This window comes from Neodiprion virginianus, chromosome 1 (assembly GCF_021901495.1).
Source record: "Neodiprion virginianus isolate iyNeoVirg1 chromosome 1, iyNeoVirg1.1, whole genome shotgun sequence".
Taxonomy (NCBI): Eukaryota; Metazoa; Arthropoda; class Insecta; order Hymenoptera; family Diprionidae; genus Neodiprion; species Neodiprion virginianus.
Genome location: NC_060877.1, coordinates 386,234 through 402,931, shown reverse-complemented (window position 1 = coordinate 402,931; position 16,698 = coordinate 386,234). Strand labels below are relative to the sequence as shown.

Genomic DNA, 16,698 nt, shown 5'->3' with positions numbered 1-16,698 from the left:
AAACATAGCAACATTTACGGAGTACAACGTCACCCTGTAATTTATTTATAAACTCAGGAATATCCGTACCGCACTTTGTACTTAGCTGGACGTTACGCTGGGCGAATGAGTGGTTAGAGATTCAGGTATTGCTTGAACCGGCGTGCGACTTTCTAAAAACCACGTAAGTAGTTGAGCCATTAATCTAAAAATTTCGCTAACCAAGTGAAAATAGACGATTCAGCCATTTCATATGTAATCTTCTGCGCTAACGTGAAATTTTTTTTTATACCTTATCATCGCATTCGACAAGACAATATTCCTGTGAGATATGAGTACAAGACTCGCCTACATGTACGAGTTTCATTACGATTCAACAGTCAAATCCTTGCTCCCCGCCATCTCCTCGTTACATACATTTTTAGCCTTGCATCGACACAGAATATTTGTCAAATTCATAAATAGTATTGCGTCATAGGCTGAAGCTATCTGATCAAAGTTTGTAAAGTCGGTTGTGATTCACTTTTAAATCTTAGTATACAGGTATTGCATTTGATCTCATGTCATTGCTGATTTTTTTTTTTTGTGACAATTCTCATTACTTTACTCACTTTTCTTGAGCCAAAGAATAATTCAGACAGTTCAAGTTTTTGGATATATCCAATAGTGTAAAATCGACTCGCATCCTCAGATACAGTATTTTGTAATAGATATCTGTAATTTGGGTAATCTTGGGTCCTTTTGGTCTTATGCTGACAGTAATCGACACTAGCAAGTCAGAAAAAAATTACTGAATGCTTGAATAAAATGGGCTCAAGAGTTTCCCATTTTTCATTTGTAATTTATCCGTTGGTCAGTCTATCATAGTACAATAATATCTTGGATGTGACGATTTAATTTAATTCAAAATTCACCCGGGCTAGAAACGACAGACATTTAAAAACTTTTCAGCACCTGATATTAACCAAGCGTGTAATTGAAATTGTTTATTATTATTTTCAGATATATACTTCTGAAAGATAAGAAAGCAAGAAAAAACGGTAATAAAGATGAGCTTGCAATGGACGATTATCGCTTCTTTTTTATATGTGGAAATAGCTGTTGTTCTGCTCCTCGTTTTGCCAATAGCATCCCCGAAGAGTTGGCAACGGCTTTTCAAGTCCAGATTCCTTCAGAGCTTGAGCAGTCAAGCTTCGATATACTTTTTAGTCCTGCTGGCCATTTTGGTATTATTTTTGCTAGATGCGATTCGAGAAATGCGCAAGTATTCTAACATAGAGACTGGGGAACATGTTCATTTAAATACAGAAATGCAAGGTACGAAATTTGTATACTATTATTTGTTGAAAAATGAAGTGCATCTGTAATTCAAAATTCAAAAAATGGGACTACTACTGTATGTGGGTTAATGTGTTTTCGTAGAAATAACATTCTTTGATAACTAAATACAATTGCATAAATTATAGGTAATATGCGGCTGTTTCGGGCTCAACGGAATTTTTATATTTCTGGATTTTCGCTCTTTCTGAGCCTTGTGATCCGTCGCTTGGTTACACTGATTTCGGCCCAAGCAACGCTATTGGCACAAAGTGAGGCAGCTATGCGGCAAGCAGTATCTGCCACCACCACAGCAAAATCTTTACTGGCACAGAAATCATCAGGAGAAAGTGCCCAGAATGATTCTAACGAGGCTCACGACAAAGCAGTTTCTGAGCTTAAAAATCAAATCAAAGGCTTAAATAAACAAATTTCTGAGCTCGAAGCGGAATTGCAAAAGGAAAAGAAAGACAAAGAAGCAGTCACATCGCAAGCAAAATCTCTTGTGCAGGAATATGATCGACTGAGCGAAGAACACGCCAAGTTGCAATCTAGCGGGGACAAAAAAGTGGAATAATTTTCACCATACTTCCTTTTGCGCAAAAGAGATGGTATTTGTTTGTAATTCTAGCTATAAAAATAATGTTATATTTTTATTGTAGGATTTTCAAAGCTGCATTGTTTGATTATTGAAGTTCTCAGCAAGTCTTTCTCTTATATTTATCTTTGAATGCTTGAATATTTCATGTTTGTACATAGCAACAATTACATTGTGACGGATTTAATATTGCTAATTTTTTTCTAAAATTTGGTGAGGTGCTTGAGCATTTGTAATTTCATTATGGTAAAAAGTTACGTAGAAATGAGGGCTTCTAAAGTTTTTAAATGATATACATTCGTCAGTTTAAAATATCAATCAGAGTCTAAAATTATGAATAGCATTAACCGGCTGTTGTTTATTAATTACCATTAGAGCAATTTTTAATATCGTTAAACGTATAAATGTAACGTCTATGATGTTTCCTGGTATTGTATGCATATTTTTGAACTATTTGTATTACCTTTTATAGTTTCTTGAATACAAGAAGTATGTGAAAATTATTATCATCGATCTGATCTTCTTGCATCCCCAATTGTGATTACTCAGTACAGAAATGTTGTTCTATGATAGTGCGACAATGAAAAAACATACGTATGATGTGAATTCCCATAAATATAACAATATTATTGGTCACTAGAAATATTTTTACTCAAACAAAACATGTATACATGTTGGAAAAAAAACAAAAACTAAACTTGTTGACAAAATATCTAGTAGGCTAGATAAATATGACTTGTAAAGCTACATCGTGTGAAGAGACTATTAAACTTTATGGTACTGTGATAATTACAAATTGAAATTGTGGAAAACTTTTACTAACATGCAAGTGGAAGGTGTAGATAACAAGCCCAATAAACTAAGTTTGGATATAAGTGACAGTAATGCTACAAAACTACGTGAAAACACAAGTCAGAACTCAGAGTCAAAATTTGAGCAACAATATTCTGGCATTAATTGGGAAAACGCAATATTCTTACCATTTGATGCATTCTTTGCCAAACTGATAATACTGTCTGTCATTCTTTTGATTTTCACTGTGATCTACAAAATTGCATACAGTGTAAATACCACCCTGTATATACCAGAATACTACATCATACCAAGCTGCGACGTGATTTACATGACTGATACCATCCTAAGAGTAGTCCACAGCATGTTTACTAGGATACGAGAGATGCGTCAGTACTTGCCTACGAATTGGCTCTTACTTGTTATTGATATAACTTCGTTGATACCATTAAACTTGATTTACGATGTGTGGAATACCAGTAAAGACCGCACTAAGCAGACAGCTTACAGCGCACTTTTGTCAAACAAATTACTTAGAATCTACCGCTTGCCACTACATTTTCTCGAATATCGATCTGCGATTGGTGCTAGAAATTTGTGGAAACTCGCAATGGTCTACTTGACAATGTATCTCGTCTTAGGGCATATTTTAGCAGCGTTATTACATGCCATGGCATGCTGGAATTGCAAAGAGATGAACTGGACCTACAGCTTCCCAATTGATGTTCTCGACGCTTCCAAAAAGATTAATCAGTTTTTAGCAGCAATTACAGTTATGATGTCTGTTAGTTGGAACAATGCTCGGGGAAACATTTCAGCCACTGTACCTAGAGAGTGGTGTTTTTTCAGTTTTGCTATGGTCTCTGGGTTTTTAATGAAATCCATGTTCTACGCTTTCCTAGTCAGCATTTTTAGGAGAAACATGTGGAGACACCTTACATTCATGTTGGAAATAAAGTAAGTAGTACCTAAGGTACTTTATTGTTCTATGCCCGCATTTCTAAACTTTGGAATCGAACAATTCAGTTTAATCAATTATGACTTGAAATTATGATGTTAGGTCCGAGGCAGACTTTGTTAAATCTTGGGGTGTATCGGGATATCTGAGAAATCAGCTGAATCTGTACCACTTGACACTGCTAAAAAATAGAGCTGGAATTAGAGAAATGCCAGAATTCTTCCATGCGCTACCTGGCCCTTTGCGTCGTTCGGTTCAACTTGATCTTCACTGGGAAATGCTACGACATTCACAGCTTTTTCGCAGCCAAGATATAGCTTTTAAACGTGCCCTTAGCTGTACAATGAGACATCAATATTTTCTTCCGGGTGAATATGTGTTTCGGGTAAACAGGTTAGTAGTGGGTTCATAAAAATAGTTTCACCATGAAATAAGTGGCATTGCCAAACATTGGAACAGAAAGTTAAGGCTCGAGATCGCCGCTACCTTCAATGCCTCGACTTCAGAATGAATCGCTGTGTACGTGAATTTGATTCAGAGTCATATTTTTTTATTTATTTTTTTCACAAAAACAGATTTCTAAACTGCTTAGTGTAATAAACGTCGAAAACGTATAGGATGTTATGTCAGCTTGTAACTGAACTGAGGAATACAAATACAAAATGTTTGCTTACGGTCATTACATAAATAGAACCAATCATGAATCAAATAATAGTAGCTCATATAGCGACACAAAATAAAGGATATCAGCCTTGATGGTCGAGATCTGTACAGAACTTGCGATTGATAATCTGAGTGGTAAAATTGTTACCCTGCCTCAACAATTTATTCTGTTCACAGATACTCAGCAAAAATGATCTACATAGCTTCCGGCGTTTTGCAAGTATTGACTGAAGATGATGCGGAAACTCCGATATTGTCATTATCAAGTGGGAGTATATTAGGTGAAGGAAAACTACTCATACCCTCGACGTGTCGAGCAGACATTCGTACTGCAACTCATTCTGAAGTGCACATATTGGATGCGACGAGTCTTTACAGGCTATTGAATTTGTATCCCAAAGTAGCAGCTCATCTTCACCATAAACGAACCGCACGCACTGTGATTGCTGAAAACCTAAATAGACTGAAACACGGGCAGGTACGACGTTATAAAAATATATCAGAACATAATGGAATAAGTTGGATGAAAACGCAATGGCACGTAATTGAAGATGCATCGAAATATGGCAACAATCACTTATCAATAGATTTAATACCAATCGATGGAACAAGGACTTCGCGATACCTTGAATTATTAGCTCTGAGTGAAAGAGTAGAATTAATGTCAAATGCCGTATGCTTGAGAATGAACTGCCCGTGTATTCTTGAACCAGAATCAAATTTTCTCAACTGGTGGGAAAAATTTAATGCCTTTGTGTCCGTTGTCATTATTTTGCTGTATCCATACTATATAACATTCACTCTAACTTTCCCCAATTGGCTCCTATTATTGGATACTATGTTTGTCATAACCAAAAGTATTGATATATTTATACAAGCTTCCACTGCGGTGAAGCTGGAGAATCGACTCCGAATAGTCGACATTGGACATTTACTGAGACTACGACTACAGACACTGTCTTTCATCATCGACATTATTGTTACATTGCCGATAGAATTGTTTATGATGACATTCGGAACACATTCTGCTGCTGAAGACGTACCTTATTACTCGTATTCGGCTTACAGAATCAATAGACTCTTGACGATTTATAGATTATATAAGTACATACTAAAACTGGAAGAACATTCAGAAACCAACATAGAATTGTTGAAATCGTGTAGGTCAGTTTTTACGTACGCGATTGCTGCATATTGGCTGGCGACTGCAACGTACTACGGCAGTTGTCGCTTAAGAGGATGTGGTGTAGATTCGTGGATTGGTTATTACACCAAACACGAAGAAGAAACTTATGGTAAAAAAGAATTGTTCTACAATCCTTTAATAACTACTATGTACTATATATTCAATACTCTAACAAGTTTGGGTGTATCTAAATTGATGCCTAGAAACAATTGGGAGATTTTAGAATTGGATGGAGTAATAATATTAAGTTTAATTATGTACGTTTACTTTTGCGCTGAATTGGGAGCGACACACATAATTTATTACGAGAGTAAAAATTCTGCTACAGAGCATCTCAAGTTGGTCACTCGATTTTTAAAACTTCATGGAAACTCATCGGACATTTCAACGCGCGTTCGAGATCACCTCGGCACGCAGTGGGAATATAAGAAATCGAATAGGAATGACAACAAAAGATTGTTAACCAACGTATGTCAAGATCTGTATGATAAAATAATTATTCACAACATCATGAAAACTTTGAGAGCAGTGCCCATATTTTATCAAGGAGACGAAAGTTTTTTGGAAATATTAGCTAAAAAGGCAAAGGTATTTCTCCTTACGAAAGATACAATGATCGCCCAAGCTGGGTTAAAAACCACAGCTATGTATGTGATACGAAATGGATACTGCCAAGTCGTTTCTGCGTTACCAAGCGATGTGGATAGGGACAGAAGCGAAATCGTTGGCCCTGGATCAATGGTACTGGTCGTTGAATTGCTGCATGATACTAATAATCTGGCTGATATACATACCATAACAACGTGTGAGATCATATCAATACAGCGAACCGATTTCTGGAATACCCTCAACATGTTTCCTGAGTTCAAAGCCCAATTTGAAAATGCCATCGACTACAGTTATTTCACTGGTAAGACTATAGAAAACTTGAGCGCAAGAAGAGGGAGCAACAAAATAACCAGGTACCCAAATTGGACAAATTTAGATGAAAAAGCAATCATCTCGGATTATATGGCACCGTTCAAAAGGATCGGAATGTTTTCTTTTATTCGTCATTTAATGTTACGACGTGGCATAAATCCGCACGGAAAAAACTTCCGGCATTGGGAAGAATTTCGCGAAGTCGTATGCTTTCTAAGCGCATTATTTTATCCAAAGTTCTTCACATCACTAGTACCATATCCTCATGCACGTTTAGCCGGTTACATGTTTGACGTTGTAGGGTTTGTAGATATTTATCTTCGCTTGCACCTTTCTTACTACAACGTAAACGGCATTATCGTCACTCATCCTCTCTGGACCACATTGCACTACATGACCACTAGCTTCATTACAGATATTATAATGAGTACACCGCTGGAATTATTTGGATTACAAAATACATTCGGTAGTCAAAATACCCATTTGACAAAGGCCTGGTTTTACTTAATCACACGACCGCTTTTACTTTTTCGAATCTTTGGTAGATTTGCCACAGTAAAGGATGATATCAAGCATAGTCACACATGTGTGGCTTACTTTCGGTTTTTACTGACAGCTGGAGTTATGTTGAATGCTTTGTCGTGTGCCAATATGCTGTACAACTGTGAATTTCTACATGATAACGGTGTGTATCGTAACATTGAATGTACTTCGTACTCCTGGTTTTCAATGTCCCAATTTAAACAATATAACGATCCTTTATCAGTCTACTTGATATCTGTGTATTTTCACTCTACTTTTATGTTTCGTTGTGGTAATGGGGTAATATTAGTGGTAACAACTCTAGAAATGATCGTCATCATGCTAGTTTGCATGACATTGATACCTGCATGGTGGTTGATGATTGCCCAGATTACCTCCAACAAAGTTGGAGGTGATCTTAGTCTCGCGGATTACCGTCAAGAGATGCAAGCGATGCTCAGATATTTGAGAAACGAGGACGTTTCTTCAGTATTAATACTGCTATCTATTGAGGAGGTAGAACACCGTTGGAAGTGCTCCAAAGGATTGAACTGGAAGAAGCTCTTTAAAACTTTACCCTCCCAGCTTCATGAAGAGGTGGCAGTCGAACTGCATGGCCCAGCGTTGGCCAAAGTTAATCTACTCAAAGATCAGGATTTTAGCGCAACAAGATTACTGGCCTGTCGAGTCGAAAACACATGCTACCGCAAAGATACGCCAATTATTCAACGCAATGAGGTCCAAGGTAACATTTACATTATCAAGAGCGGACTCGTCGATATTTTGGCAGCTGATGACACTTTAATCTGCTCACTTGGTCCTGGCGGTATTTTTGGTTCGTTCATGAGAAAAAAGCCTTTGAGACACACAATGCAAATGATGGCATCTGGCCATACTTCCCTATTTGTTATATCGGCTGAAGAATTTTATAACGTACTGGATCACTTTCCCGTTATACAGGAAAGACTATCTCGTGCCACGGCAATGGATGCAGAGTTTGTGGATATAGTTGCAGCAGCGTCAAACTTGGAGAATATGGAGAAGAAAGTAAGATCCCACAATAAAACCTGTCATGGGCTGATTTGTATTTCAACAAAGTCGAGATGGCACAAACATCTGCACTGGATTATATGTGTCCCTGTATCAATGATTAGCGTGTATCTAGTGACATCTCAAATCGCTTTGCAAGTTTTAACCATGCCTGTTAATTCCCTGATTTACACCTGTGACTTTTGTTTCTTTATCAAGATATTCGTTGGCTTTCACACAAATTTTGCTGACGAAAATTTAAATGCTTCCATCAGTAATTACAAGCAGATGGTAAAAAAATACTTTGTCAAATGGAACTTATTTTGGCTAGACCTGCTGTGCTGTATTCCATTCGAAGTACTAGCGTATTCTGTGGACGAATCCCGAGTGAAGGCTAGACTTCTTACAGTTCTGAAGTTAAATCGACTCCTCAGATTATATCACATATATCATTTTCAAACCGAGCACCAACGGCAGTTGTACATAAATCCAGTGAAACGTAGCATGTTTCTTTGCGCAACAAATATCTTGTTTGTTCACATGGGTGTTTGTCTGTGGATATTGATTGCATGTCACGAATCAGGATGTAAACATAACATCCCACCAAATCACGAGGAGCGCCTCGTCACCTCGAGGTTCCAGGCTATGCTTCTAGCTTATCAGTATAATTTCGATCTACTGACCTCAGTTGGATCTCATGACGTTCAGCCGACCACAATACCAGAAGTACTGGTAACGATATTTTTGATACTAGTTTATCAAGTAATGGCATTGAATTTACTAACAACTTTGGCTACATTCATTCACTTTGCTCAATATACATTCACGAATTTTGAAATCCAAGTTCAAAGGCTCTATTCATTTATGGAAAGTAAATCTCTCTCTCCTATCTTACTGCAACGAATATGGGAATACTGTTTGCAGCAGTGGCTGAGACAACAAGGGGCATGGATGCCCAGCATGATCTTGAGCATGCCCAATTTCTTACAAAATCAAATTATGTTTGACATATATGGCTACTTACTAACCGAATCTGAAATATTTCATGGATTGCACGAAGATTTCCTGTATCAGCTCACAGCTAGGATGAAGCGCTGTGTTTATTTTCCAAAAAATTACATTGTTCAAGCTGGCGATGTCGACCATACAATGTATTTTATACACTCTGGAAAAGTTCAAGTTTTTGACAAGGCTAAGCCCAGTATGAGAGGGCTCGGAAGTATTCTTGGAGTCAAACAAGGTGTAACTACAGCTCTTCCTCATTTCAACGACGTCATTGCACTGACAGTGACTGACATCATGAGCTTGCATAAAGATGCATGGAGAGATTTACTTGCGGAATTTCCTTCTGCTAGAATAATTCTTTATGATAGAATTGCACAGATGACAGAATTTTACTAAATTATTACAGCGTATGTAAAATTTTTTAAAATTCACACTCTGTGTATTAAGAATTGCGCATTGTTTTGGAGATGGTTCATTTCTTGTAAGTTTCAGAGCAATCATGTATATTTACAATATGCTAGGTTTATGCAGAATTTAAAGAGTAAGTTTTGATAATTTTCTAGGTCTAATTATGGGCAATCCATAGCGGTGCTTTTCAATCAAAAATCCAACCCAAATAACGCTGTCCACTTAATTGAGATCATATCACGCTAAATTTTGCAATGTTAAGAAAATTGACCTAGGTTTGCAATGTGAACAATAAATATTTTATTCATACCAACTGCTGTACAATCTGTTGAAAACTAAACATTCAAACTCCAACAAAGGAAAGTAAAATTAATAAACTGCTAAATTCATGACATATCTCAGCATCGAGCAGCGATGATTTTTGCACGACGTTGATCCACGCAGTTGGAAAATTTTTCGACCAAAGTGGAGCACTTTAATATTTCCTTGGGATTTTCTTGATAGCATTTTAGTACTTCGGTGCTATTCTCAGTGCAGGGAGGTCTCGGCAATTTGGTTGACGGAGCCTTTTTACCTACAAGTCACGTAATCAGGTGAGTAAAATGAAAACGATTGAAACTTCTACAGCAACTTTGGCCGGAGAATAGTTTTGAGAAGTATAATAATAACAGATTCAAAGCACAATTTAATTGTGGAGAATTTTCCAGATGCGTTTCTTCAGCAAGTGATGGGAGCACAAAAAATGAGATCTGTGATCAATGTTGGCTTGTGAATAGCCTTAGATGTTAGTAATCACGTCTTGCAATTCTACCAAGGTTGTTGCAGTGATTTTATACATTTGATTTAAAATTTCAATTAAGAGTGAAGAATGACATCTTTAGGAAAATAACACCTTTTTCAACTCAGCAGTGTGCAAATCTGCTGTTCAATTACCATCTGTAAACTCGTCGACTGCTTTCTTGTACTCAGTTTCCATGATAGTATCAATTTTTTCATGATTTTTTTCCAAGTTTTGAAGACGTCGCTGCCAGTACTGATCCTGGCTCTTGAGTTCTTCCTCTTTCTGCTGTTGGATTTCAAGAGCTGATATAGTATATTCTGGATAATGATAAACTGCCACTCCATTCGACAGAGCTCCCTGACCAGGGAGGATTGGAACCCCACTGGGCAGTGACATCAGATTGGATGGCTGAGCATCCCTTACGTCCTTGGATCCAATTTCATCCTCGGCACCCTGAAGTCGCTGGACAACTGCGTTTGACACTTGAATCACTCCGACTACCTCATCGTTTGAAATGGTTAGCTTTCTGGCACTTTGACCTGATCCCATGACTAGACTACCACAGGAAAATACCCTGCTTAAAACTTGATAAATATAACTTTTAACCTCTATAAATTAGGATTTTGTTTTTCTAACGTAGGTTACTGGAGACCCTGGGGACGGTATTAGAAGAGATTTTTTTCGATGTGGTTCACCGTATTTTTCCTAAACTAACGATAGGATTTCCCCAGTATCTATTATAAATTTATACTCAGTACTATCCAATCACCGTCTTTCAACGCGGGCAACAATTTATGTGGATGAAGTTATATAAATTCAGAATTTATCTGTCGTCGTCGGAACTCTTGTTCAAGTACTACTTTCTAGGTCCAAGTTTTAATTAATGCAAATTGCCAAGTTCACTGCATACACCGACTAGCCACTAAAAATCGGTATTCTGATTGCGAGTTACGAGATGGTTACGACAGACGAGACCGCGCGTGCACTTCGTGTGACTTCTTCTTTCAATGCGCTGTGCCACGAACCTGATTTGAGGCAACACCCTCTACCGACGTACAAGCTCAGTTGCGTGCGATGCGGGGAATCAGGATAGCTTACAATTAGGTAGAGGGACGCATCAAGATCTGTCGTGTGCAGTGGATGAAATCGAGGATTCAGTGTATTACTCATCCAATTCATGTGCCCTGTCTAATTTTAATGTACATTGTCATTTACTAAATTGTTTTTTCCAATTTGCGGTGAGGTTCACTCGATCGATTTCGCCACTGATTGTGAAAACTTTCATATTGAATTGCTCAATTCAATCTTTTCCACATCTACTAGACTTTTAACTGAATAGAAGTGGTACCCTGGCAACATCTGTGTAATTTTGATGAGCTCTGTAGAAAAGTGCCGAAGCAAAGTAAATACGGTTATTCTGTTTTTTTTTACATAGAATTCAAAGTAAATATACCGTAATTAAGAACAATATTTTTATTTCAGCAATCTCTTTCTGGATCAAATGTTGACAATTGTTCATCAAAACTCTGTCGATCAATGCTTATATTACGCAAGACTAGTTGAGCCAATAATTTTGCTTTGCATCTACCAATAATGAATTCATCCACCCAAAAATTGCTTTTATCTACTGTATTGGTCAGCGGATTCACAGGTAGCGGGCAATTGTAGTGAACCTTATTGACAATATAAGAATTCCGTTTCTCTAATTTATCGAATGATCTTTGACAGACTAGACATTCAAATGACCGGACGTAATTTCCAAATTCATTCGGTACATCTTTTTCCCGATTGCTTAAAGCATTCCGAAGACGAGGATTTGTTATTCGTTCATTTAAATTTCTAGATATCTTGTGCGAGATATACTCGCTATAGCGTGACTCATCTGTTGTCAGGAGGAGCAAGAAATTTGCAAGTTCCTTGGGCCCTGCAAAGTCTCTCACGGATATAGCTGAATTTTTATTTGGTAGCCAATCCTGCAAATGAAGTTTAGAAATAAAGTACATAAATACGTTGAATAATATGTTTACATGTTAGATAGAAAACTGTTCTAAGATTTGAACATTTTACTACCTTGAAAGATTGCGAGCCGTAGTATACCGGTATTGATCCAACCATCAGCGGTCTCCATAATTTTTCAGTGATGTAATCATCACAAACTGCATTTTCAAAGGCTAGCGTAAATTTGTACTGAGCTGTCAAGGAAAGAAATTCACTGTCTCTTAAGGAGCTCACATGGTCTAGTCTCAACCTGAACAAACGAAGAACATCGTCACGTAAGGCAGATGTCCCAACTACCGATTGGTAGTCTGAATGTACTCTTTGAATTGTTTATGGTGGAAATTAGAAAAGTATCATCAAAGTATCAAGATTCTATTTTTCACACAACTTGCTGCTGGCTTGTATGATATGAAAGTCCACAACTATAATCAACGAGTATTAATCTTGGAGGATAAAGAGCTTGGTGAACGGTGCTTACCTCATCAATGAGTAGGATCTTAAACTTACCTTTCTGGGAGTTTTTTATTATTTAAACATGCTCCATAAGAATCAATGGAAATATACTCCATGAGTTCCTTAACGTATGAATCTCTCATGCTTGCTGTATTACAATCTGATTGAATGTACAGCAATGGTGCGAGTCCTTTCTCCCTTATTAATCTACTTTTTTCCTCTAATGGTACAAAATATTTTGTCCCTATAAAATTTTTAATTAATATTGACATTTGGTAATCTTCAAAACACAATCTTTTACACTTAATTCAAGAGTTGTACCTATCAAGTCTTCTTCACTGTCTAAATCAACCAAAGTCAATGGCACATCACTAAACCGACTAAAAGTTGCTGAGTGATTGAATAAAGCAAGAGCAGTTTCCGATGTTAGCATGGGAATATTTCTAGGTGATTCTTCGTGCAGTAGTCCCCAGTCAATACTACCTCTCCGTGGCAAAGGTAATTCGTCAAATTCAATATTACTACCGTAAAATAAAATGCTCTAAAAATGAGCCAAATCAATTAATGATGAAAAATATTGAACGATTTTTACAAGGTAAAATACGATCCATTTTTTTCAAAGGCTAGTATGGTTTGACTCACGCTGAGGAAATTGTGCGATACAAAGGTTCGATTCTGTGTGAAATAACACTTGACTTGACCACAGTGTTCCAATCGGCCCTGATTACCTGTGAAAGGTGTCCACCACAGTATCACTGGAACCTTGATATCTGAGATTAGAATTATGAACCATTTTAATGGATATGCTACGATAATATTAACAAAAATATGCTAATTTACTTATATAAATCATTACCTTCGAATGGTATTTCATAACCCTCGTAGATGCGCATAAGCCAAAACTGTGGCAGAAATGAAAATATTTTATACTTATTATTTATAAATATTGATCTTGAAAAGATTCTTAACATTTTACTAATGAAAATTCCTTGAGAACTATAATAAAATACATGCATAATTAGTTTACCTGAGAAATAATGAATATACTGCTTGCAGCGAGCGTTACCCAAAGACATTTTCTCAAATAGCATGCCATTTTTCACAAGAGTTACATTGGGTTGTAGTTGCTTGTGCCAACGCTTGTGCGTACGACAATGGTTGAGGATACCTCCAAGTATCTATCTGCTTCAGACAGAGGATGTCCGGCATGGGCAGAACAACCTATAGAATATTAGTATGAACAATAAATGTATGATAAATATAACGTGTGTACAGATAACGAAAAAGACTGCTGATTGGCTCGAAAAAAGTTTGAGCCAGTAGTACAGCACCACAGAAGTACCTACAACTAAAGATTTGTTTAAATTTAAAAAGTTTTAAAAATAGCCGGAAGTTAAACTGTTTTTTCTAAAATAGAAATATGCCCAACAAACTGACGACGGTATTTCTTATTTCGCTGTACTCGGTATCCCTGCTTAGAATCGAATAATTCACAGGACGACATTGGTATCGTTACCAGCATGTTTTAGACTGGTTCTGTTGACACCAGTTGAGTGACGCCGGCGCCCAGCGCTGGATTCTTTGGTAAGACGACGCTGATTAATTAACCGTGTTTGAAGTCTAACGGTCACCCTTGGATCGTACCAAGATCATACCAGTTACCGCTTCGATGCGGTCTTTCGATAAGAGAAGAATGAACAAACATGTAATTGCATGTAATTCCCGAATTCTGCAACAAATTTGTTCCTGAGCGCAGCTCTGCTAACCGTTGCAAGTGAGGTTATGTTGTCAACGCTGTTCTTGGGCTATGCTGCTCGAGTTCCTGACATTCGTGTGTTCAGGTTTATCACTGTTTATCATTGAACCTTGAATGAGATATTGTGTACCAAAGTGATTTCAACCAGTGATTCTGCATTGTGCTTCTTGTACAGTCATTTTCCGAAACACGTATGCCTGCCTATAATTGTCAACAGTTATGAAGGCTGTTTCGTCTTACTCGGGCATAGACTTTGATCGAAAAAAAATGCAGTAACAAAAGTTTTGAAGGACGTTGCCGATAGACCTACATCGTCCGCAAAGTATGTCCTTATTTTTCTCCATACCATTGATCAAGGATATAATTTCTGGTAGTGCGGTCAGACGGATGACGGGGACTTCTGACATGGAGAACAAGGAAGGCAAAGCTTCTGGTTCAAGGCCGAGTCCTATCGGAGAGCCAGAAAATTCAGGTTCCATTGAGGTATGTATCACTTACCTAACAAGAAAGCATGTTACGTGCATGTATGTAAAATGAAAGGATCCTTTTTTATTAGCGCCCAGCTTGTAATTATTTTCTGGCATTGTCTCATTTCAGGTTGATAATTCAAGTACGGTACTGTTGAAAATTGCAACACTGTATGCCGAACGACTGATGAATGATATTTGTTTGGTAGTCAATGGTGTCGAGTATCCAGCTCATCGTTTGATACTTTGTGCCTCCAGCGATGTGTTTCAGGTAAATGATTGCCCTGTTATATCTGCAAATTTTTGGAACTTGGTCATCTTTATTTTTTTTTTTTTTTTTTTTTACAGCGAATCTAACTGCTCGCGCCATGTTAATTGTTTCAGGTAATGCTGATGAGCCCACAATGGACAGAATCGCAAGAAAGCAGAGTCACATTGCAAGAGACACCGCAGTGTGCTACAATATTCAGTGAATTCTTACGCTACTTTTATACGGGTCAAATACGAATTAATTATGGCACAGTTCTGCCCATACTGTCTCTTGCCGATAAGTATAATGTTAGGGATCTAATTTCACTCTGCATAAACTACATGCAAAGCCATATCCTTGCAGCTGCTACTCATGGCACACTTGTTTCTTGGCTACAGTACACTACAAACTGTGGGCATCACGCGGTTGCTCAATCCTGCCAGAATTTCATTAAATGGAACTTTGAATTGGTTTCAAAAACCGCTGATTTTGGAAACTTTGAACCAGATGTTCTTGTCTCTCTGCTTCACCAGAGTAGCTTGGTTATCAGAGACGAAATGACCCTGTACGAATGCTTAGAGTCTTGGCTGAATCACCAAGCCAATCGTTTGAAAACTGAGCTACTTCCGTCAGATCTAGAAATAACCGTGGAACAGATTGTTGTTGCAGTCATGTCCTGCGTCAGATTCCCAATGATGTCACCTAGACAGTTGGCAAAATTGTTGCTTTCACCACTGACAAAAAAGTACAAGGAATTCTTCGTTGAGAGGATGGCTATCGGAATGTCCTTCCATTCTGGTCAACAAGAGAGGGTAGATGAAGTGATTAGAACTGAAGAAGACGGCGGATTACTTTTTGAGCCTAGGCTTTACACGATAGATACGTGCAGTTCGTTGCTAACAATAGAAAACTTTCGTAGCTTACCTTCTTACCATACAAGAACATTGGTATTTTCCAGTCATTCTTATTTAGCTGAATGTGCCGGAGATCGAACCTGTGAATGGGTTGTAGACATTTACCCAAAAGGTGTGTGGTTCAAAAAGTTTTTCCTAATAGTTTGGCAGGGTAATGTTGAAGTGCCGGAATATGTGATGAGGTCAGTAAGACTGTCCCTGACGTGCAGAGAGCCACCACCAAATGGTGAATCTGATATGCGAGTAAAAATAGGGGTTTTGTTCTATGGTCTACAAGACAGCGTGGAACACATAGCCAGAGTGACTGAGGTTATTCATCGATTTAGTAAGGACGACAGAGTTCTTAATTTAGATCATCTGTTGCCGTTTGAAGAACTTAATCCCCAACAAGCAACGGCTGGAAATGTTATTTCCCCATTTCTTGTTGGTCCCAATAAGGATATGCTCAAACTACACATTGTCATATCTCCTGCTAATTGATTCCAGAGAAAATCGAATGAAGTAATCTCGATCGACTGACAATTTTATGTTGTTTCAATTATATTTATTGCGAGTACGTATTATCTTCAGGTTTGCAGTAATTTCTGGCTAATACGAATGATACAGGAGTCACGCGATTCTCTCGGAGTGATGTTTTATTCTTTACATAAAATAACTATTCATGAAAATGATTTGAAAAGATCGGTAAAAGAACTTTTTAA

General features: G+C 37.6%; 5 protein-coding genes across 8 annotated transcripts; 3 read left to right on the top strand and 2 right to left on the bottom strand.

Moving 5' to 3' along the window:
- The first annotated feature begins 9 nt into the window (after window positions 1-9).
- LOC124310403 (B-cell receptor-associated protein 31) lies at window positions 10-2,397 on the top strand. 2 transcript variants are annotated; one of them, XM_046774298.1, is made up of 3 exons: window positions 10-163; window positions 982-1,296; window positions 1,446-2,397. In XM_046774298.1, the coding sequence occupies exons 2-3, from the start codon at window positions 1,029-1,031 to the stop codon at window positions 1,871-1,873; spliced, it is 696 nt and encodes a 231-aa protein (XP_046630254.1). In that variant the 5' UTR covers window positions 10-163; window positions 982-1,028; the 3' UTR covers window positions 1,874-2,397. The 2 variants fall into 2 exon arrangements, with proteins under 2 accessions (XP_046630254.1, XP_046630255.1); XM_046774299.1 differs by lacking the exon at window positions 10-163 and adding an exon at window positions 396-522.
- A 1,436-nt stretch (window positions 2,398-3,833) lies between these two features.
- On the top strand, window positions 3,834-9,533 carry LOC124302671 (uncharacterized). The gene is made up of 2 exons (XM_046759067.1): window positions 3,834-4,037; window positions 4,485-9,533. The coding sequence occupies exons 1-2, from the start codon at window positions 3,853-3,855 to the stop codon at window positions 9,364-9,366; spliced, it is 5,067 nt and encodes a 1,688-aa protein (XP_046615023.1). The 5' UTR covers window positions 3,834-3,852; the 3' UTR covers window positions 9,367-9,533.
- Window positions 9,534-9,654: 121 nt separating this feature from the next.
- LOC124299050 (MICOS complex subunit MIC19) lies at window positions 9,655-11,138 on the bottom strand. 2 transcript variants are annotated; one of them, XM_046751898.1, is made up of 3 exons: window positions 10,929-11,138; window positions 10,312-10,715; window positions 9,655-9,952 (listed from the first exon to the last, which is right to left on the bottom strand). In XM_046751898.1, the coding sequence occupies exons 2-3, from the start codon at window positions 10,706-10,708 to the stop codon at window positions 9,777-9,779; spliced, it is 573 nt and encodes a 190-aa protein (XP_046607854.1). In that variant the 5' UTR covers window positions 10,709-10,715; window positions 10,929-11,138; the 3' UTR covers window positions 9,655-9,776. The 2 variants fall into 2 exon arrangements, with proteins under 2 accessions (XP_046607854.1, XP_046607864.1); XM_046751908.1 differs by having other exon boundaries at window positions 10,312-10,710.
- Window positions 11,139-11,398: 260 nt separating this feature from the next.
- On the bottom strand, window positions 11,399-13,786 carry LOC124298983 (alpha-(1,3)-fucosyltransferase 10). The gene is made up of 7 exons (XM_046751750.1): window positions 13,638-13,786; window positions 13,467-13,512; window positions 13,253-13,380; window positions 12,932-13,151; window positions 12,665-12,854; window positions 12,230-12,407; window positions 11,399-12,132 (listed from the first exon to the last, which is right to left on the bottom strand). Exons 1-7 carry the CDS (start codon window positions 13,704-13,706, stop codon window positions 11,638-11,640), a joined length of 1,326 nt encoding a protein of 441 aa, XP_046607706.1. The 5' UTR covers window positions 13,707-13,786; the 3' UTR covers window positions 11,399-11,637.
- A 272-nt stretch (window positions 13,787-14,058) lies between these two features.
- On the top strand, window positions 14,059-16,631 carry LOC124298971 (BTB/POZ domain-containing protein 17). 2 transcript variants are annotated; one of them, XM_046751735.1, is made up of 4 exons: window positions 14,059-14,194; window positions 14,741-14,849; window positions 14,964-15,104; window positions 15,218-16,631. In XM_046751735.1, the coding sequence occupies exons 2-4, from the start codon at window positions 14,754-14,756 to the stop codon at window positions 16,475-16,477; spliced, it is 1,497 nt and encodes a 498-aa protein (XP_046607691.1). In that variant the 5' UTR covers window positions 14,059-14,194; window positions 14,741-14,753; the 3' UTR covers window positions 16,478-16,631. The 2 variants fall into 2 exon arrangements, with proteins under 2 accessions (XP_046607691.1, XP_046607683.1); XM_046751727.1 differs by lacking the exon at window positions 14,059-14,194 and having other exon boundaries at window positions 14,611-14,849.
- Window positions 16,632-16,698: the final 67 nt, after the last annotated feature.

Excerpts from the sequence above, each read along its gene's own strand:
- LOC124298983 (XM_046751750.1), bottom strand. The coding sequence starts at position 13,706 with ATGGCATGCTATTTGAGAAAATGTCTTTGGGTAACGCTCGCTGCAAGC. Across the intron at positions 13,152-13,252 it reads TATCGCACAATTTCCTCAGC|AGCATTTTATTTTACGGTAG; the intron begins GTGAGTCAAACC and ends GCTCATTTTTAG. Across the intron at positions 12,855-12,931 it reads CAGTGAAGAAGACTTGATAG|GGACAAAATATTTTGTACCA; the intron begins GTACAACTCTTG and ends AAAATTTTATAG.
- LOC124310403 (XM_046774298.1), top strand. The coding sequence starts at position 1,029 with ATGAGCTTGCAATGGACGATTATCGCTTCTTTTTTATATGTGGAAATA. Across the intron at positions 1,297-1,445 it reads TTTAAATACAGAAATGCAAG|GTAATATGCGGCTGTTTCGG; the intron begins GTACGAAATTTG and ends CATAAATTATAG.
- LOC124302671 (XM_046759067.1), top strand. The coding sequence starts at position 3,853 with ATGCCAGAATTCTTCCATGCGCTACCTGGCCCTTTGCGTCGTTCGGTT. Across the intron at positions 4,038-4,484 it reads TATGTGTTTCGGGTAAACAG|ATACTCAGCAAAAATGATCT; the intron begins GTTAGTAGTGGG and ends TTCTGTTCACAG.
- LOC124298971 (XM_046751727.1), top strand. The coding sequence starts at position 14,691 with ATGTCCTTATTTTTCTCCATACCATTGATCAAGGATATAATTTCTGGT. Across the intron at positions 14,850-14,963 it reads AAAATTCAGGTTCCATTGAG|GTTGATAATTCAAGTACGGT; the intron begins GTATGTATCACT and ends GTCTCATTTCAG. Across the intron at positions 15,105-15,217 it reads CCTCCAGCGATGTGTTTCAG|GTAATGCTGATGAGCCCACA; the intron begins GTAAATGATTGC and ends TAATTGTTTCAG.
- LOC124299050 (XM_046751898.1), bottom strand. The coding sequence starts at position 10,708 with ATGGGATCAGGTCAAAGTGCCAGAAAGCTAACCATTTCAAACGATGAG. Across the intron at positions 9,953-10,311 it reads AGTCGACGAGTTTACAGATG|GTAAAAAGGCTCCGTCAACC; the intron begins GTAATTGAACAG and ends CGTGACTTGTAG.